This window comes from Suricata suricatta, unplaced genomic scaffold (genome assembly GCF_006229205.1).
Source record: "Suricata suricatta isolate VVHF042 unplaced genomic scaffold, meerkat_22Aug2017_6uvM2_HiC HiC_scaffold_181, whole genome shotgun sequence".
In the NCBI taxonomy this organism is placed as follows: domain Eukaryota; kingdom Metazoa; phylum Chordata; class Mammalia; order Carnivora; family Herpestidae; genus Suricata; species Suricata suricatta.
The window spans coordinates 326,531-346,138 of record NW_021862771.1 but is presented as its reverse complement, the minus strand read 5'-3'; the positions used below and the strand labels follow the sequence as shown (position 1 = coordinate 346,138).

General features: G+C 42.5%; 1 protein-coding gene across 2 annotated transcripts in view; it reads left to right on the top strand.

Annotated features, from left to right (window-relative positions):
- The window catches only part of LOC115284739 (ubiquitin-associated domain-containing protein 2-like), a 71,160-nt gene that overhangs the window by 16,823 nt on the left and 34,729 nt on the right, over window positions 1-19,608 (top strand). For both annotated transcript variants that reach the window (XM_029931225.1, XM_029931224.1), the window contains one exon: window positions 17,900-18,142. In XM_029931225.1, coding sequence (XP_029787085.1) covers window positions 17,900-18,142 — 243 coding nt within the window. The remainder of the gene's footprint in view (window positions 1-17,899; window positions 18,143-19,608) is intronic.

Here is a 19,608-nt window from a genome sequence, read left to right as displayed (position 1 = left end):
TTCTCCCGACATACTCTGTGTGTTAAGGAAGTGATTTTATTTCAATCTGGCAATTCTGTGTTGTTTAAGAGAAGGAGCTTTTTTTGAAAAAGACATTTGTGTAAAACATAAGTAATGTGTATCTGCTGTCATAGAAACCACAAACTTTACTCGTGCTTTTTTGGAAAGCTGCCAACTTCAGATGTATTTTAATATTTAGTTACTGGTGGATTCAATTTGGGTTGGCTAGTTTTTATCTCTCCATGTGTCATTTACTCTTGCATGATTATAAATGTTTCCGAATAGAAAACTTTAAAATACCTCACTGACTGAGAGGAGAGAGGTTGATAGAATTGAGTCAGGACAGCACTTAACTTAGATAGGAGTCCGCTTTCTGACTTCAGCGATGTCACAGAGAAAAGGAGGACTACATTTATTTCCTGGGGTGAGAGGGAAAGAGTATCTAGCTTTCCACGGGCAGTCCTGAGTCAGTTGCCTAGGACAGCTGTCACTCTTCAGTTCTGTTTTGTGATCCAGCCCAGATTCCACCTGCTGCCCAGAAAGGGCCAGGGGCATTCAGCTTTGCTTCGACATTACTTCGAGATTATTCCCATGTATCGTGAACACATGTTTTATGTTGTGCTGTTTCTCCTTTGGTAATTCTGGCTTTTAATACCAACAGTTAATATTTAAAATAACATGGGGCACCTGGATGGCTCAGTCGGTTAAGCATTGGACTTCAGCTCAGGTCATGGTCTCACTGTTTGTGAGTTCGAGCCCCGCATCGGGCTCTGTGCTGACAGCTCAGCGCCTGGAGCCTGCTTCGGATTCTGTGTCTCCCTCCCTCTCTGCACCTATCCCACTTGTGTTCTGTCTCTCTCTTTTTCTCTCTCTCAAAAAATAAATAAATATTTAAAATAACAACCATTTCCATGAAAGGTCACAAAATTGTAATTGGAAAGCTTGGCTACAATGGCCAAGTGAAATATCTCAGTTGGAGCATGAACTTCAAGGTGTTCGTATCCACCTCTTCTTCAGGCCTTTGGAGAGAGGCCTTCAGAAATGGGGGGGCACTCTTTAAATAATAACAAGTTCTCTGGTCTTGTTACACATGAATACTTTTCTCCTTAAAGATCATGTTGTTTCCGTATAGAACTTTAAGTTCTTTTGTGGTTCTGCAGAGAGCCTTTGGGCCATCCGTATCCCTGAACTTCTTCATTTTCTGCCATTTTATGAATCATAGTAGTGAGTCATTACCACTGGGATGTACCCTAATTCTCAAAAGTTGAAGTCTCAGGCCTGAGCTGATTCTGGAATGATTAAAACAGAAAGAGCCCGCTTTCGCCAATTTTCTTTTTCCAGTTCACATGTTTATCGTCATTTGGTCCTCTTTCGAACTGTTTGGGGACCCATATCTCTCAGACTCCAGGCTTCTCTCCTTCAGCTGTCCTTGCAGCTTGCCTGTTTCCTGCGTTCTTCTCTACAACATGCCAGACTTTGATTAGCTTATGATCAAGCAACCTAGTGTGGAAAAAAAGTCTGCCCTACCCAAAAATAAGATTAGAAACATAGATTGATGGCCGATTATTTAGAACTTTGAATGTGGTTTGAGTTTGTATTTTCTTCTGTAGGCAGAGGGGATCTTTAAAGCTTTTCAGAAAAAGAAAACCTCACGATGGTGGGAGATTACAGAAGTCTCATTAGGGTTTGTAAATCATGAAAAAGAGGAAGGGAAAAGTGAGCAATCCTGTAGAAGTCGGGATGCCTCATTTGTGGGCTACAAGGCTTTCTTTTCTCATCCGTCCATAGTGGTTTTAAAGAAAAAGTATAAAACATTGTCTTTTGGTAGCTGAGAAAAAAGCATCAGACAGAACCATATGTTTTTTTTTAAATAACATGTATTTATTTATTTTGAGAGAGAAAGAACAAGCAGGGAAGGGGTAGAGAGAGAGGGAGAGAGAGACTCCCAAGCAGTGACACGGGGCTCGATCCACAAATGTGAGATCATGACCCGAGCTGAACTCAAGAGTTGGATGCTCAACAGACTGAACCAGTGAGGCGTCCCCAGAACCTAATGTTGACTGGCTTTCCAAGGGATGAAATGACGTTATGGGGAAAGCTTATGGGACTAGCAAAATCTGTGGAAATCTAAACTCTTTGGAGTTAAGTTTGGAGCCCTGACTGCTCCCTGGTGAATGAGAATGGCGTGTTGAGTCCTCTGTACCTTCTCCTCCTTTTCATGTCTTTTTCTTCTCCTCAGACCTCCTTTTCCTTTTTCTTTCTTCCCTTCTGTTTCTTTTCTGGATTGGCCAAAGAACGGTACAATAGAGTGGGTCAGCTAACTCCTCTGATGCCTGAGGTTTTCGGTCCATTGGACCGAGGGCAGGCCCAGCAGAGGGAAGTCAAGGCTGGATGGAGCCGTGACGTTGGCTGGGCGTGTGGAAGGGCCAGGTGGAGAAGTGGAAGGCGGCAGTGACTTCCCAGGAGCCTCCAGACGCACAGGGTGCCCTCACCTACTTACAGTTAACGTGGCGCTTAGGATCCCAACACCCAGCGGACTGTTTTTCGGCCTGTCGCACATCACACGCGCACGTTGTCTCTCTCATATGGACTCATTTGCTCCTCCTCCCTTAGCTCCCTTTCCTCCCCTTCCTCTCCCCGCCCCTCTCCCCCATCCTGACCACATAGCCAGGACCTATTGAAGGAACCCTTCTGTCCCTCTGCCATAGTGTGTCAGTTGTCACTCCGCTCAGGGCTGACAGTGTGAACGTCCTGTTAGACAGGCATCCACAGGGAGGGAGTGACCAGTAGACCTTGATTTTTACACGCTTAGTGTAGAATAAATGAGCTTACTATTACCAGTGTATTGATGAAGCTGTCACAGAAGTGCTCATAAAATAAAGGTGTAAAATTTTTATTGCTGCAATATATCTTACACCTGTAGGCAAAAATCTAGCCTCCTTTCAAAGCCTTTCAATATTTGGCCTCCGCTTACCGGCCTAACCCCCATGCGCCGTATACTTCAGTGACTGACTAAGCTTGCCCCTTCCCGAACACCGTGTCCTGCCTTGGGATTCTGTGCTGTTTGCCGTCGCAGCTTCTTTACTTTCTCCGTACCAGGCACGTGTGGGAGATTGTGTTCTTTCTTCAGTACTTCTGTTTGTTGCCCTTTTCTAGCCGGGGCTGCCCTGAGGGCCTCGCTGTGCTCTGTCAACAGCAGCCTCTACTCTGTGACTCACGGTAGCGCTAAAAGTGATGATGCTTCTCAAGCAGCAGTTCTGCCACCGCGGCACAGCCCCCCATTCCTCTGCTCCCTCTGCCCAGAGAGAAGCTGCTCCTTCAGCCCCAACGTCAGAAAGAAGGGCGCGCGTGGAGCATGGCTGGGCCGACATGTAAAATGAGTGAGAAATAAATGTTTGCTGTCAGCTGCTGGAATTTGGGATGCTCTGTTCCCACGGCATAGACGGCCTAGAGAAAGCAGAGTAATACAGCTCTTTTCCAAGTACTTTATAAATATTATCGTTTTTAAAAAATGTTTGTTTTTGAGAGAAACAGCAAGCAGGGGGAGGAGCAGAGAGAGAGGGAGACGCAGAATCTGAAGCAGGCTCCAGGCTCTGAGCTGTCAGCACAGAGCCCAACGTGGGGCTCGAACTCATGAGATCATGACATGAGCCGAAATGGATGCTTAACCGACTGAGCCACCCAGGCGCCCCTACAAATATTATCTTAATTAGCATTTATAAAAGCCTGATGAAATAGGGACTGTTTTCCTCATTTTTTAATTTTATTTTAACATTTATTTATTTTTGAGAGGCAGAGAGAGACACAGAACGAGTAGGGGAGTGGCAGAGAGAGGGAGACACAGAATCTGAAGCAGGCTCCAGGCTCTGAGCTATCAGCGCGAGATCATGACCTGAGCTGAAGCCGGATGCTTAGCCAGCTGAGCCTCTCAGGCGCCCCTCCCCATTTTATAGATGAAACAAAGGCACAAAGGATTAGGTAATTTGTTAAGAATACAAACTAATAAGTTGTGAAGACAGAGTTCAAATGCAGGTAGTCTAGCTTCAGTGTCTGTCCTAAGAGGTAGGTTTGTCTAACCACATGCAGTTTCTTCCATCTGTATCCCTCCTTTCACCGTCAGATCCCTTCTTTTCTGAGCAAAATCTCACTCATTTAGGTCCTGACTCTGAAGCTTTTTCTGAGTCAGCTTTGTCTTTCAGTTTAGGAATTAGACATTATTCTTTATAATCCCCAGATAATCTATAAATAATTATTGAGTTTCAAAATTCACTTTTCACAAAATTCACAAAACAGTGTCTGTGCTCTGAAGCATTACTGTGTAATACGTTGTGACTGTCAGGGTGCTTTCAGTGTGCACCACCGCACGAAGTTGTTACCAGGCCCCGCGGTGGTGGAGAAAGCGGGCTTCCCAAATGGGAAATCAGAGATTTCAGAGATGGGGCTGCTGAGCTTCAGATTGCACAATTGATGTGTGGCAGCACCAGGACCAACGGCCAGATGTCTGGTCCCAGCCCAGTGGGTCCAGAGCCTCCTGTTGCACCTTCCGGGGCTCTCATCCATGTCTGTTTCAACCACAAGACACGCACAAGGTCATTGTTAGATCCTCCCTTGACTACACCACTAACATGGGCCCTGTTCATTGTCAATTGTAGACATGATTCTGGAGGGAGATCCTGGATATGAAGAAATTTTACAAATGCCCAGCAGTGCTGAAAGACACGTGTCAACTTTCTGTAGCCTTTGTTGTGACTTTTGTGCCTTATCCCATTGGCTGCCCCTACTGCCCTTCTGATGTGAAGAATCTAGCCTATGGCTGTACTTGCTCTTCTAGGATGAAGATATTTAACTGGTCTTCTGTATAATGGGTTAAAGATGCAGCTCAGGGGCACTTGGGTGGCTCAGTCAGTTGAGTGTCCAGACTTTTTTTCTCCAATGTTTATTTTTAAGAGAGAGAGAGAGAGAGACAGAGCATGAGTGGGGAGGGACAGAGAGAGAGAGAGAGAGAGGGAGGGAGGGAGGGAGAGAGAGAGAGAGAGAGAGAATCTGAAGCAGGCTCCAGGCTCTGAGCTGTCAACACAGACCCCAACACAGGGTTTGAACTCACAAACCATGAGATTATGACCTGAGCCAAAGTCAGATGCTTAACCGACTGAGCCACCCAGGCGCCCCTCATGTCCAGCTCTTGATATCAGCATAGGTCATGATTTCATAATTGTAGATCAAGCCCCATGTCGGGCTCCACACTGAGCATGAGCCTGCTTGGGATTCTCTTTCTCCGTCACTTTCTGCAACCCCCTCTCAAAGAAATATTAACCAAAAAAAAGTACAGCTCAGACCTCACCTTTCAACAAACAATTCATTGCCTTGTGTTTCTGGCATTGTCAAGTACAAGAAAACAAAGTTTAAAAGGCTTTGGGAAAGTTGAAAGGATAATTTAAAATGTATTAACCTGCAGGTGCCTGGGTGACTCCATTGAGCATCTAACTCTTGGTTTTGGCTCAAGTCATGATCTCTGGGTGTGTGAGTTTGAGCCCCAGAGGAGGCACTGCCAGTGCGGAGCCTGCTTGGGATTCTCTCGCTCCCATTCTCTCTGTATGCGCCTGCCCGACTTGTGGGCTCTCTTTCTCTCTCTCCCTCTCTCTCTTTCTTTTTCTCTCTCAAAAATAAATAAATAAAACTTTAATAAGTAAATAAACTGTTAAAATATATATATATATTAACCTGGTTGAGTGTGCTACTGGTCAAAGGAGAAAGAAATGAAGATAAGGTCGCGGTTACCAAGAAAACACCCATACTCGTAAATTTTAGATGATTACTGGTAGATTATCTTGTCAGTTGAAGCACAGAGCATTTTCCCACAGGGTCTTCTCATTGTTTTCCTATCAAGATATGGAAAGTCTTCAGTCAATTTTAGTTATCTCTTTAAGCTTTCTTGGTTGCGTTTTTTTTTTTTTTTAATAGACGCATCCAATGTTCTTTTTTTTTAGGGAGTGATTGTGTTGATATTTCTCTTCTATCTTAATGATAGCCTGTGGGAAAGGACTATGGTAAAAATCAATGCATGTGATTTTGAATTTATTAATTATAAGCAGTGGCATAGCTTATTACCAAAAAGTTCTGTTAGTTCATGTTAACTGGGAACATTTTCAATATATCAGAAGTTTTTGTTGCTGAAGATTGTTTTTACTTCACTGAAGTCCCACCTCTTATAAAATTGAAAAGATTTATGCATCTAGAAATGTCTAGATCTTTCTAGATCTTCACATTCACTTTCTTATGAAAACTTCTTTTTCTCCAAAACTTTAGTTTATTAAAGTATTATTTATATCCAATAAAACTTACCAGTTTTAAGTGCACATTTTGGTGAATTTTGGTAATTGTGTACAGTCGTGTCACTACTACCACAATCAAGATAATTGTATACAGTCATGTACCCAACACTGCCGTCAGGGTAGTTATCGTTTTTTCATTCCTTTTGCTTTTGCTCTCTTTCCGCCCACCCAGCTGCCATTCCCAGGCAACCACTCATATTCTTTATGTCATTTTCATTTTTCCTTTTCTAAAATTTCATATAATCGGAATTATATAGTGTGAAGTCCTTTGTATTTTGCTTCTTTCAGGTAACATGAGGTTTTTAAGATCGGTCTTTGTCTTATTGGTCTTAGTCTTTGTTACTGTACTCACCTGGGGCACGGTCGAACCACGGTTTGTCCGTTCACCGGTTGATGGACATTTGGGTTGCTTCCAGGTGTGAGTTGTTAGAAATAATGTTGTGTTGGACATGTTTCCCCTTCTCTTGGGTGAATATCTAGGAGGAGAATTGCTGAGTCATATGATAAATGTATATATAACATTATAAAGTAGTACAATATGGTCTTACTGTGGCTGTTCCATTTTGCATTCCCACCGTCAGTACATGAGAGTTCCAGTTGCTCCACGTCCTTGCTAACACTTGGCTTTGTCAGGCGTTTTAACGTTAGCCATTCAGGTTGGCATGTAGTGATACCTTAGGTTTCATTTTGCATTTCTCTAATGACTAATGGTTTGAACATCTTTTCTTCTGCCTGTTGGTCATTTGAATGTCTTCCTTTGCAGGGTATCTGTTCAAATATTTTACGCACTTTTTCATTGAGTTACATTTGTCTTATAATAGTTAAAGGATTCTTTATATATTCTGGACATAGACCTTTGTTGGATATATTTTGTAAAAATTTTACCCCAGTCTGTGGCTTGCCTCTTTGTTTCCTTAACTATGTCTTTCAGTGAACAAAAGTTTTTAATCTTAATTAATTCAGTGTTTCAACTTTTAAAATAGTTTGTGCCTTTGGTGTCTTATTTAAGAATCTGTGGTAATCCAATTCCATGAAGATTTTTATTTGATATTTTCTTCTAGAATTTAATAATGTCTGCTATTGCATTTAGGTCTTGATCCCATTTGAGTGTAATTCTTGTGAGGTAAGAGTTGAGATAGATTTTTTCCATGCAGTTATCTAGTATCATCCCGTCACCGTTTGCTGAAGAGACTCTGCTCCTTTGCATTACCTTGACACCTTTGTTGAAAATCAGTTTACGGGGCGTCTGGGCGGCTCAGTCGGTTAAAGTGTCTGACTTTGGCTCAGGTCATGATCTCATGGTGTGTGAGTTCGAGCCCCACATTCGGCTCTGTGCTGACAGCTCAGAGCCTGGAGCCTGCTTCAGATTTCGTGTCTCCCTCTCTCTCTGCCCCTCTCCCACTGATGATCTGACTCTGTCTCTGTCCATCAAAAATAAATTTAAAAAATTAACATTTTTTTAAATTAAAAAAAAAAAGAAAATTAGTTTACCCGTGTTAGGTCTCTTTCTTGACTTTCTTTTCTATCCCAGTGATTTATATGCCTCTTTTGTACCAATACTATCATAGTACCATCCTGTCTTGAGTAATTTTGCCTGATGGTAAGTTGAAATCAGATAATGTCAGTCTTCCAGTGTTTTCTTTTTCAAAACTGGTTTAGCTATTTTTGGAACATTTACTTTCCATATACATTTTTAAATCAGCTTATCATTTCTTCAAAAAAAAGTAGTTAAGATTCTGTTTGGGATTTCACTGAAACTATAGATCAATTCGGGAGAATTACCATTGTGATGAGTTGAAAATATGCCCACAAATCCTTCTAGAATTCAAGAAATAGAGTTTAATTTCCCCTCTCCTAGAATGTGGCCTATACTTAGCAATTCACTATGGCAGAAATGCTGTGGGACTCCAGAGAGCAGGTCATAAAAGACACAGGTGCTTCCATCTTGCTCCCTCAGATCCTTTGCCCTGGGGAAAGCCAGCTGCCATGTCCCAAGGACACTGAAGCAGCAATATGGACAGGTCCACATGGCAAAGAGCTGTGGCCTCCTGCCCACAATCAGCACTGATTTGCCAGTTGTTGTTTTTTGTTTTTTGGGTTTTTTTGGTTTTTTTTGAGCCACTGTGGAAGCTGATCCTTCATGTCAGGTCATCATATGAGCACAGGTGGGCTGATGTCTTAACTACAGCCTCGTGAGAGACCTTGAACCACAATCACCCAATGAAGCTTCCCTCAGATTTCTGACCCTTATATACTATGTGTATGACAAATGCTTATTTTAAGCCACTGAGTTTTGGGTAATTTGTTATTCATTAATGAATAACTAATATAAGCATTTCAACATTATTGGGTCTCCAGTCCATGAATATGGTATATCTCTATGTTTATTTAGCAAGTCTTTAATTCTCCTTTACAGTTTTTAAATATTCAGTTTATAGGCCCTGCACTTCTTTAATTAAATGTATTCCTAGGTATTTGTGGGTTTTGATACTATTTTAAATAGAGTTGTTTTTATAATTTTTTTCTAATTGTTTGTTGTTAGTATATAGAAATGCAGTTGATTTCTGTATATTGCTATTGTATCCTGCAGTTTTGCTAAATTTGTTTATTTCTGGTAACTTTTCAGTGGAATTCTTGGGGTTTTCTACATACGTGATCATGTCATCAGGAAATACATTTTGTGTATATGTTTTACCTCTTTCTTTCTGCTCTATGTCTATTTTTTTTCCTTATTGCATTACCTAAGACCTCTAATACAGTGCTAAATAAAAGTGGTAAGTGGATATCCTTATCTTACTCCTGCCTTAAAAAGCATTGGGATTTTCACCATTGAGTCTATATCTACAAATGTAGAAATCATTCTACATCTTCACATTCATTTTTAGTTTATTTAGGAAACAAGTTTCAATATAAATCTGTTTTCTTTTTGTTTTCTTAAATGAGTTTATGAAAGTGGATATCATTTTAAAGGGGGATGGTCTCCTTTTTAAAAGGAATATTGAAAGAGATTTACATTTATACATCTGATTAAGCTTTTTCCGTGTGCTAGAGACTCTAGTCTCCTGACGTAGCAGAACCTTCATCTTATTTGGGGCATTAGTACCTTCGACTAAATAAAATACCACATTTCCCAGTTTCCAGTGCATCGAGGTATGGCCATCACGTTAAATCCTGGCGTCCTGACCAGTGAGCTGTAAACCCGCAGGTTGGTGGGACTTCTGGAAGGGCTCCTTAAAGTAGCCTTTGTTCTTCTGTCCTCCCTCCTTTTCTTCTCTCTGCTGCCTGACGTGCAATTAAGATGTTAGAGCTTTTATAACGTGAAGAAGAATAAACTTATGCTGTATGTAAAGCCATTGTTATTTGTGGTTTTCTGCTTTGCACACTTTACCTAATAAAACTGATGCGTGATTTTCCAAAAGGAAAAGTTTAGAGCCGCCTCCTAAGACGGTGTGTTTAGAGACGATCTGTGGGGCACCGGGGCGGCTCAGTCAGTTGGGCATCCAGTTCTTGATTTTGGCTCAGGTCAACAATCCCAGAGTTGTTGGATCGAGCCCTGCACTGTGCTCATGCTGAGGGTGGAGCCTAACTGGGATTCTCTCTCTCCCTCTGTCCCTTCCCACTTTCCTCAAAAAAAAAAAAAATTATCTGATCAGTCTAATTAATTCTGTCCCTTTTCCAGTTAAACTTCCCAAGAATCGGGATACCCAGTGCTTTTAATTAGATACTTGAAAATGATATTAAAAGACGAGCCACAGGAAGTTCATCTGAATCATTTTTGCACTTGACAAAGAACAAGATTGCAAGAGTCTTTCAATAAGTACTGAAGTCCATGATTCATTCTGTTATGAAAAGAATAACCATTTCATAATTAATCATAAATGGCAGAAATAACTTTAGGCAGCCCTAATTTGCATACATATTCTTTGGGTAAAACGAAGTAACTCCAAAGTTTCTTCCTTCTTCGTTTAGCACTTTTAGTGAAGAAAGGGAATAGGTAGGTCTAAGTTCTGTTAAAAGAAAAGATTCTCCTTGTTTTGCTCCCCGCTGTATCCCAGCATTTAGAACACAGCCTGGCACACCGTAAGTGTTACATGTGTGTCGAGAAGCAAGTGTTGGATGAAAAGCCTCAGCCAGTCTAGTTTCCTCAGGACCTGCGTATGCCGGTGCCCGTGCGACAGGGTCCCAGTGCTGAAGGCCGTTTATTCCCTTCATTCGTCCCTGTCTTGTTACGCAGCAGTTTCTCCCCAGAAGAGCAGCTCCTGGTGTTCTTCCTGTTGCCCAGTCAGGTGATAGGTTTCTGAATGTCGGGACCATGGCTCACAGGACCCTAGGGGGCAGTTTGCTTGTAGGTTTCTGTTTAACCACAGCTGCCTGCAACAGGAGGTCATCAAACACCTGGGTGGCTGTCCTTGCCCAGTCATGGTTTCTTATCTTTGTCAGCTGTGGTTTCATGCCAATACTGAGAAGGACCAGGACACTTGAGGTTTACTGTCTGTGATCAAGAGGGTTTCATCTATTTTATGCCCAGCAAATTAAATTCTTTACATGTCCGATGCGCATTATTTTATGGTTCCCTTTCTAAAAGGACTACTAATCTGAAAAATCAGCATAAGTGTGTAATTGATGCCCATGTTTACTAATGGCCTAGAAGAAAACCATTGTCCGAGTTTTACATTCTCGGTTAGATTTATGAGCTAATAGCTTCTGTTGGCGCATGGGGAGCTCCTGGCACTAATCCTGGGCTGTGGCCTGGGTCTTTGGCCTGTGCTTTCCACTGCATGTGGCCTAGCGTGCTCTCCTGACCTCTGAGCTTCTTTTCCTGGGCCAGGGTTCCTAATTTCTGCTGCTTGAATGCTCGGATTCTGGCGCTAGCTGGCCTTCCCAGGGCTGTGTCACTTGTCCCATAGCTGGTCATCCTGGACCTCAGTCCCCACCTTCCCAGCACCAGTGCTACTGCTTTGTCCCTTGTCATTGGGCCTGTCAGCTTGATCTCGGGCTTCCCGCTCTGTTAGTGTTTCCCCTGGCCTCTCGACATGCAAATCTGAGCATCTAGTCTATTTTTAAAGCCTCTTTTTTCACAAACTGTGGGTTTCGAGAAAATTCTCATTCAGAAGTCCCAGTACATGGAAGGTTTATGAGATTATGAAAATTAAAGTTAAAAGTAATGTGTAAAGGGACGCCTGGGTGGCTCAGTTGGCATCCGACTTTGGCTCAGGTCATGATCTCATGGTTCATGGGTTCGAACCCTACATTGGGCTCTGTGTTGTCAGCTCAGAGCCTGGAACCTGCTTTGGATCTTTTGTCCTTACCTCTCTCTGCCCCTCCATTGCTCAAGTGCACGCACTCTCTCTCAAAATAAATAAACATTAAAAATAATGTATAGATGTAAGGTAGTATAATAATACTACTCTCTCAAAGCTCGTGGTAGTAATGAGGTATAACTTAGGGAGAATTTAATGCAGTCATTCTTAGCTTTCCCATCTTGTCATAGAATAGGGTGGTAATTATCAAATATTAATGGAAAACTAAACTGTCTAAGCTCTACGTATTTTAATCCTTTATGAATAGCTGAAACATTTATGAATAGCACTTTATTTATTTGACGACTTGAGGTCATGCTGGTGTGCCAGAGGCACAGACAGGTGAACTGTACCTTTGCGTCATGTGGGAAAGTATAAACTTAGCACCAAAAATGTGTCTGCTGGCAACTTTCTAATGTCCTTAAAAGAATCTGAAATAACGTATTTATTTTTGTAGAGCATTATTCATTTGCCCATTCTCCCAAGTAAATACTTTTAAGGGTTCTTATCATGTGCCGGGCACTGTTCTAGGTGCAGATCAAACTGATCAAAACCAACCACAGTTCTTCCTCTTCAGAGCATACATTCAAACAGGAGGCGATGGGGCACCTGGGTGGCTCAGTCGATTGAACATCTGACTTCAATTCAGGTCATGATCTCACAGTTTGTGGGTTTGAGCCCTGCATTGGGCTCTGTGCTGATAGCTAGCTCAGAGCCTGGAGCCGGCTTCTGATTCTATGTCTCCCCCTCTCTCTGCCCCTCCTCTGCTAATGATCTATCTCTCTCTGTCTCTCAAAAATAAATAAATGTTAAAAAAAAAATAGGAAGCAAACCATTAGGATGAAATTTAAGCAAATGAAATCAAAAGCCCTATTTTATCCCTGCCAGAATTTGCCATAGTATACTTATTTATTAATGGGTTTTAAGTTATCCTAATTGTTCCAGGATGGTCTACTAACACTGAACACACAGTTTTGGTGAGTGTGTCCATGATGGAAGGTGAGGGGGCAGGCAGAGACCTGGGCAAGAGGGTAAAAATCTTTATCTTTCATCAATTCCCTGAAAAAATCTATTGCTCCCCCACTCTCCATATTAAGAACCCCTGCTAAATTGTTAACTCCTTAAATAGAGGCAACAGCTGTGGATTTTCATTATTTTTACCTAATTTCTGTAGCAGACATACGATTACATAAAGCAAAAGTAACATCATGCAGCATAAAGTATATAGAGGTACACTGTATAAGACAAAAAAGTGGCATTGGCTAAGCACGACTGTGTACTCTTGCCAGCTGACTGTATTTTACTTGAAGTAATTCCGTATTAACACTAAGCACATTGCGGTAAGTTAAAGACGGGTTCTGTAAGATCCCTGCAGCAAACACAAGAAAAATATGCAGGGAGATATTGCTAAAAGCAAAATGAAACCCAATAAAATTAAAATGAAGTACTAAAAAACTATTGTTTTAACACAAAAGAAGATAGGAAAGGAGAAACAAAGAACAAAAAACAGATGAGACAAATAGAAACCAAACAGCAAAATCCAACTATATATCGAAGTAAGTACATTAAGTATGAAGAGCTCAACACTCTAATCAAAAGGCAGAAATAGTCCGACTGGAATTAAAAGTCAGAAACTGCTATATGCAATCTACAAAACACACTAAACACAGACACACACAAAAAGGTTGAAACTCAAAAGATAAAGAAGTATCATGGAAACAGAAAGCTGAAATCCCACATTCATATTCGACAAAATAGATTTCTATAGGAGTATTACTAAAAACAAAAAGGGATACTTTGTTATGATAAGGGCCAATTGCCTAATAACAATTTCCAGACGCGTACAAGATGTTAAAAGGGAAATAAAGGGAGAAATAGATAAACTCACAGTCATAGTGGAGGCTTTGAAGCTAAAAAACAAACTTTAAAAATTTTTTACTTAATTCAGATCTCTCAGTTCTAATTTGATGAATCATTTTCCTATTTTGTTAGGTTTGTAACACCATGTTGCTCTCTTCAGCAAAACCAGTGCAATACAGCCCCGTTTTCTGTTTTCCTTCCTACCCAGATTTTTAGAAAAGGATTTTCTAATTCCTTGCCCTCAATCCATTATGTATTTCTGCCATAATACTTCCTATCTCTTTCTTTGTTAAAAAAAATTATAAATATAAGCAGATAGTGCTACCCCCATCCCTCCCCTCTTCCGCATCCTGCCCTAGAAGCCTCTCTCCATGTTCTGCACTTAAGGTATAAGGATGTGTCCATAAATAGTCTATACTATTATTTTGTGTTTTGGAATCTCAGGGAAAAGATGGATACAATGTATGATACATTTAAAAAATATATTAACAAGGGGTGCCTGGGTGGACCAGTCGATTAAGCATCCGACTTCGGCTCAGGTCATGATCTCACAGTTCAAGCCCTGCATCAGAGCCTGGAGCCTGTTTCGGATTCATTTTCCTGTCTTTCTGCCCTTCCTTGCTCTCATTCTGTCTCTCTTTCTCAAAAACAAATAAACATTAAAATTAATTAATTTTAAAAATTAAAAAAAATACATGAGTACATGTACACCTGGCTTATTTTAACTGCTGTTTAGGGATCCCCTGGATGAGTAGCCCAGTCTGTGCCAGGGGTCTCGCGGGGACACTTGGTCTCATCTCCTGACCATTAAGGACAGCACTGCCGTGGAGCATTCCCCAAAGCGAGCCTGCCGCCCAGCTCGGGTTCGGTCACAGCCACATTGTCCTCCGGAGAGCTTGCGTCACTGGTCCTCGGGCCTGTGAGGCTTGCCACTTCTCCTCATCCTCACCAAAACGTGATCCCTGATCTTTCCATGTTTTCCAGATTATTATTATTTCAACATTTCATTTCCCTAAAAACAAGTGAGAATAAACATCTTTTCATATGTTTGTTGCCCTTTTGAATTTCCTCTTCTGAAATTGCCTTTTCACCTACTTTTTAAGTTGGGTTGATTATTTTTTTCTGATAAATGCATAGATTCTCTTTATGTATTTTGAATACTTGTTGACTTCAAGGATTCTAAATACTTTCTTTAGGCTCTTACTTTTCCCTTTACTTCATTTATGGTGACTTTTGGCACACTGTGGCTTTTGAATTGTAATTGAATTGGTTAAGCGTCTGACTCTTGATTTCGGCTGAGGTCATGATCTCACAGTCCATGCGATCGAGTCCCTTGTCGGCACCGTGTGCTAACAGTGAGGAGCCTGCTTGGAATTCTCTCTCTCCCTCTCTCTGCCCCTCCTCCCCCCCATGCTGCTCTTTCAGTCTCTCAAAACAAATTAATAAACTTAAAAAAATATTTTATTTTAAATTATATTGAATTTATATCAATTTGGTGAAAATTCGTATATTAACAGTTTTTTAAATTCCCATTCATGGATATGATGCCTTTATTACTAGGTGGTTTTTTAATGTGCCTTTTTATATAGTTTTTTAGTTTTCTTTATAACAGTTTGCTGTTCTGCAGATAGTTAATTGTTTTTCCTTTCTAAGCAGTCTATATTTTATCTCCGGTTACTTTTAAGGACTTCTTTCTTTGTTTCACATTAGTGAATCTAGATATAAATTTTCTTTTGTTATCCTTCTTGGGACTCCTACATTTCCAATCTGAGATTTTTATTCTTTATTAATTCTGGGAAAACTCTCTTAACTATTATCTCTTAAAATAGAGCCCCCCCTATCCCCACACCCACTCTGTTGTCTTCTGGACACTCTGTGAGGGCCTATCTTTTCTGTGTGGAATCTCGTAGGTGGATCCCCAGGCCTCCTCTGAGCTGGCTCTGCCCGCTCCAGAGCTTTCCTGCGTGCCGCGCAGAGCTCTTCCCCTTCCCCCGTGGAGGAGAGTGGGCGTGTGGGCGTGCCCTGTGCTGGGGGGGCGTGCCCTGCGCTGGGGGTGGGGCGTGCGCTACGTTGGGGGGCGGGGAAGGCAGGAGTCGAGAGTCGAGCTGCATCCTCACAGAGTGAAGTAGCGCCCCGTTTCACCCGCCTGCCTCTGATCCCGGAGCCGGTCTCAGCTCTGGGGCCCCTTGCCAGCATTTGGGTTTACCTTTTCTTCCCATATGCCCAGTTATTTTATAATTCCTCCATGTGTTTTCTGTTTTGTTTAGTTGGCTCGGATTACAGATGCTTGTTTTCATTTTCTATGTTGTTTTGTACCATTTTTGAGAAAAGTGACATGGAAATGATTTGAAACCAAAGCTCCTCCACTTTTACTCTTCCCTCTCTGCAGTCGGTCTTTGGCGCCTACTGCTGCACCACAGCTGTTTTTGGAAGGTCCTCAGCGGTGTCTGTTCTGCCAAGTCCGGGGTCATTTTCCTCCCTGTCCTGCTTGAACGTGGCGGAGCTGCAGGTTCTCCACCGCCTGTTCGCAGCTTAAAACACTCTTCTCTTTGCTTCATGGTGCTGTGTCCTCCTGGCTTTCCTCCTGCCCCCAGCAGCCCTCCTCAGAGCACGTCACTCGCTCTCCTCTTGGTCCACCCACAGAAGACTGCTGGGCTGAATCCTAAGTTCTCTTCACCCTTCTGTTCGTCCCGCAACCTTACTATTATCTCATGTAGTCCCATCGCTTTCACTGCTGTCAGTGCCGGTGACCTCTAATCTTTATCTCTCTCAGTTTTCTCCTAAGTTCCAGGTTTGTCTCACTATCCAGTCAGCATCCCCGCTAAGATTTCTAACAGACATTCCCAGGCTCACTCCTGCGTCAGGTTTGCTGTTTTCACTGCCTGAAGTGTGCTTCCTCCCGTCCTTCGAATCTCTGGCATCTCATTATCCTGAAGATCTTTGCTCAAATGTCACTTCCGCCAAAGCTTCCCTGACATCTGACCTAAAGATGGTCCCTGCTCGAAGCCACTTTATTTTGTCGCCTTCACAGAACGTATCTGGAATTACTGTGTTTGCTCATTTACTGTGTGTTCTCCGTGTTGACCACTGTTACCTCCGTAAGAGTAGGGTCTTGCTTACCTTGTCTTCTGGTGTCCTCTGAGTGCCTAGAACAGAGTACCCACTAGAGGCTCAACAAATCTTGCCTAATTAATTGATATAAATTTTATTAAGAAAATATTAAGTGTATTTATTAGCACATTATCAATTATGTTCTAATTTGGTTTGAATAACCTCTTATATGAAGAAGACTCAAATTCACAGAATTAAAATTTTTTTATTAAAAAAATTTTTTAATGTTTGTTTATTTTTGATAGAAGCAGAGCATGAGCAGGGGAGGGGCAGAGAGAAAGGGAGACAGAATCTGAAGCAGGCTCCAGGCTCTGAGCTGTCAGCACTGAGCCCAATGCGGGGCTTGAACTCACAAACCATGAGATCATGACCTGAGCCTAAGTCAGACACTAACTGACTGAGCCGTCCAGGCGCCCCTAAAGATTTTTTTTTTTTTACAGAGGAATTGCCATGCTCATTTTAACCTAACAAACCATAGAGTCTTCAGACGTCTATTATCATATAAATTACCTTAAAGGTATGAGTTTCGTAGGCTTGGTTGTGAATAGAATTGTTAATTACTAACTCTTGGTGAGAATTTTAAAACTAGAAAAATCAGTACCTGAAAAATGTATTAGTACACCATGTAAATTTTAGATTGTCTTTATTTTCTGACAAATGATTTTAAATTTTATTTTAGAGAGAGAGAGCATGTGCAGAAGCTGGAGAGAAAGAAGCAGAGAAAGAGAGAGAATCTTAAGCAGGCTCCACACTCGGCACGGAGCCTGATGGGGAGGCCTGATCCCACAACCCTAGAATCATGACCTGAACCAACATGAAGAGTTAGACGCTCGGCCAGCTGAGCCGCCCAGCCGCCCCTGTGTTCTGATAAATGTATCATGTGGCTGGATCACACCATTAAAGCTGTCATCTGCTGGTGTCTCTCTTTGATGGCCATCTGCCAGTAAGAGTAACCACAGCGTTGGTATAGTGTGAAAGTGTTTTGATGATCAGGTCTTATACAACCTTTTTTTTTTTTTTAAGAAAATATTGTTTCTTAAAATATTTTACCAGTACTTAGGATTTTGCCACCTCTTCTAGCTTTAACAAAACAAATATTTTTACTGAGTAAATTAAATTTTTGTTGATTTGTCCTCCTTATTAGTCAGCAACTTGGTAGGGTTTTGGTTATCACCTAACACTGCTGAAATGAAGAAAAATACCATCTGAACTACCTCGTGGTTCTTGATTTCTATGTTAAACGCGTTCTTTAACACTGTTGCGGTGAAGCAGCCCAGCTGGACTTTGCTCTTTCAGATCTCGGGCGTCTGCTACCACAGTGGAGTGTTTCAGGTCCACCGGGTTCTCTGCGTCCCCAGCTGGGCGGCAAAGTTCTGCTCCTGGACTCTCGAGCCCATCTTCTCGTCCTCGGAACCCGCGGCCGAAGCCAGGATCGGGATGGGGGCCACGGTGGACATCCAGAGACAGCAGAGGATGGAGCAGCTGGACCGGCAGCTGATGCTCTCCCAGTTCGCCCAAGTGAGGAGACAGAGGCAGCAGGTGAGTCAGCAGACACGCCCCGCAGCCCGGGCACGCTCGCCGCGACGGCCGTCTGTACGGCGGAGAGGGCACTTCACTCCTGCGTGTCGCAATGTGGATAGTTTGACGTTTTCCCAGGTAGGATGTAGGTCTCTGATCGTGGCTATTCTCAGGGTTTTTTAAAGATAAAAAAAAAAAAGGTAGTTGAAAGACTGGTCAAACTGGACATTCTCGTTCCACTCCTATTAGATAAACAGTATTTCTTAGAGAAACACCAACCTAGTTAACAAGACGTGATATTTATCTGTTCTTTTCATCTTGTAAAAGCCACAGTGTCTTCCTGTTAAAGTGCTTATTATGGCGTGCTCTGGAGTGAAGAGCACATGTAAAACTTCTTGACTTTCCTTGGCTGAAATGGTGAGAATATGGAGGTAAGAAAACTTCAAGAGAACAACCAGCAAATCAAATAAATGCTGTTTTCCTAACTTTGTTATCAGGCATCAGGAGATACTGAGCATTTATCTACCAAAACTGCTGTATTCCAACACTCTGGTAGCACGCTTGTCCTTCAAGGGTTCCTGTCTATCAGCCAGAACCTCCTACCTGGGCTCTCTTTGGCTGTGAGCCAGCCCAGTGAGTGGGCTCTCTGTTTCCGGTCTCCATCTTCTTTACCGTCTGGGACATGAGAGAGGGCACTGTTCTCTCCTGACTTCACGGGCATGAGGATTGGGGCCGCAGGCCTCAGTGGTCTGGGGAAGTGAGCGCAAGTGTGGCATCCGGTGTCCACTGGAGATTTCGGTCCCTGAGTCTGTATCGAGGTAGAAGAAGGGGTCTCTTATTAACAGGCTGAGTCCACTGATGAAAGAGGGAAGCACAGGTTGTTCCCCAGAGATGCATTTGAACTTGAGGTGACTCTGGAGCATACAACAAAGACACCTGTGATGTAGTTAAATGTGAAGAAGAGACCTCCCTCTCAGAGAGGTCAGAGCTGGGGTTCTAGATCGTGGAGTCAGCTGTGGAGGGTAGGGAGGTGAAAGCAGGGTGCCAGACGAGTTCTTTGAGAGCCTTATGTCCATGATGAACATAGGCTCAGCCTTGTATGCAGCCAGAGGAGGAGCTGGATCCTTCCAGGAAACAGAAGGGAGAATGAAAAGTATGAGAACTCAGAATAATCAGGGTCCCAAAAATGAAGTCATTGTGAATATAAATATTTTCCAGGCAGAACGGACAGAGCTGTGAGGGAGAGAAAGAGATAGGGTACAATTCTGAGGATACGACTCTGAGGTTTCTGGCCTCGGTAATTGGATACAGTAGATCGATGATAGCCCCATTTCACCAACGTCTGGAGAGCAAATTTGGGGGAAATAGACTGACTGAGGTGCCTTCAGAATGCCCAGACGCCCTGTTAGGTGGCTCTGGACCTTGTGCTCACGAGCAAGCCGGGCAAGTTGGATCACTCCGCCAGGCGTCTCCAGCCACATTTTTGC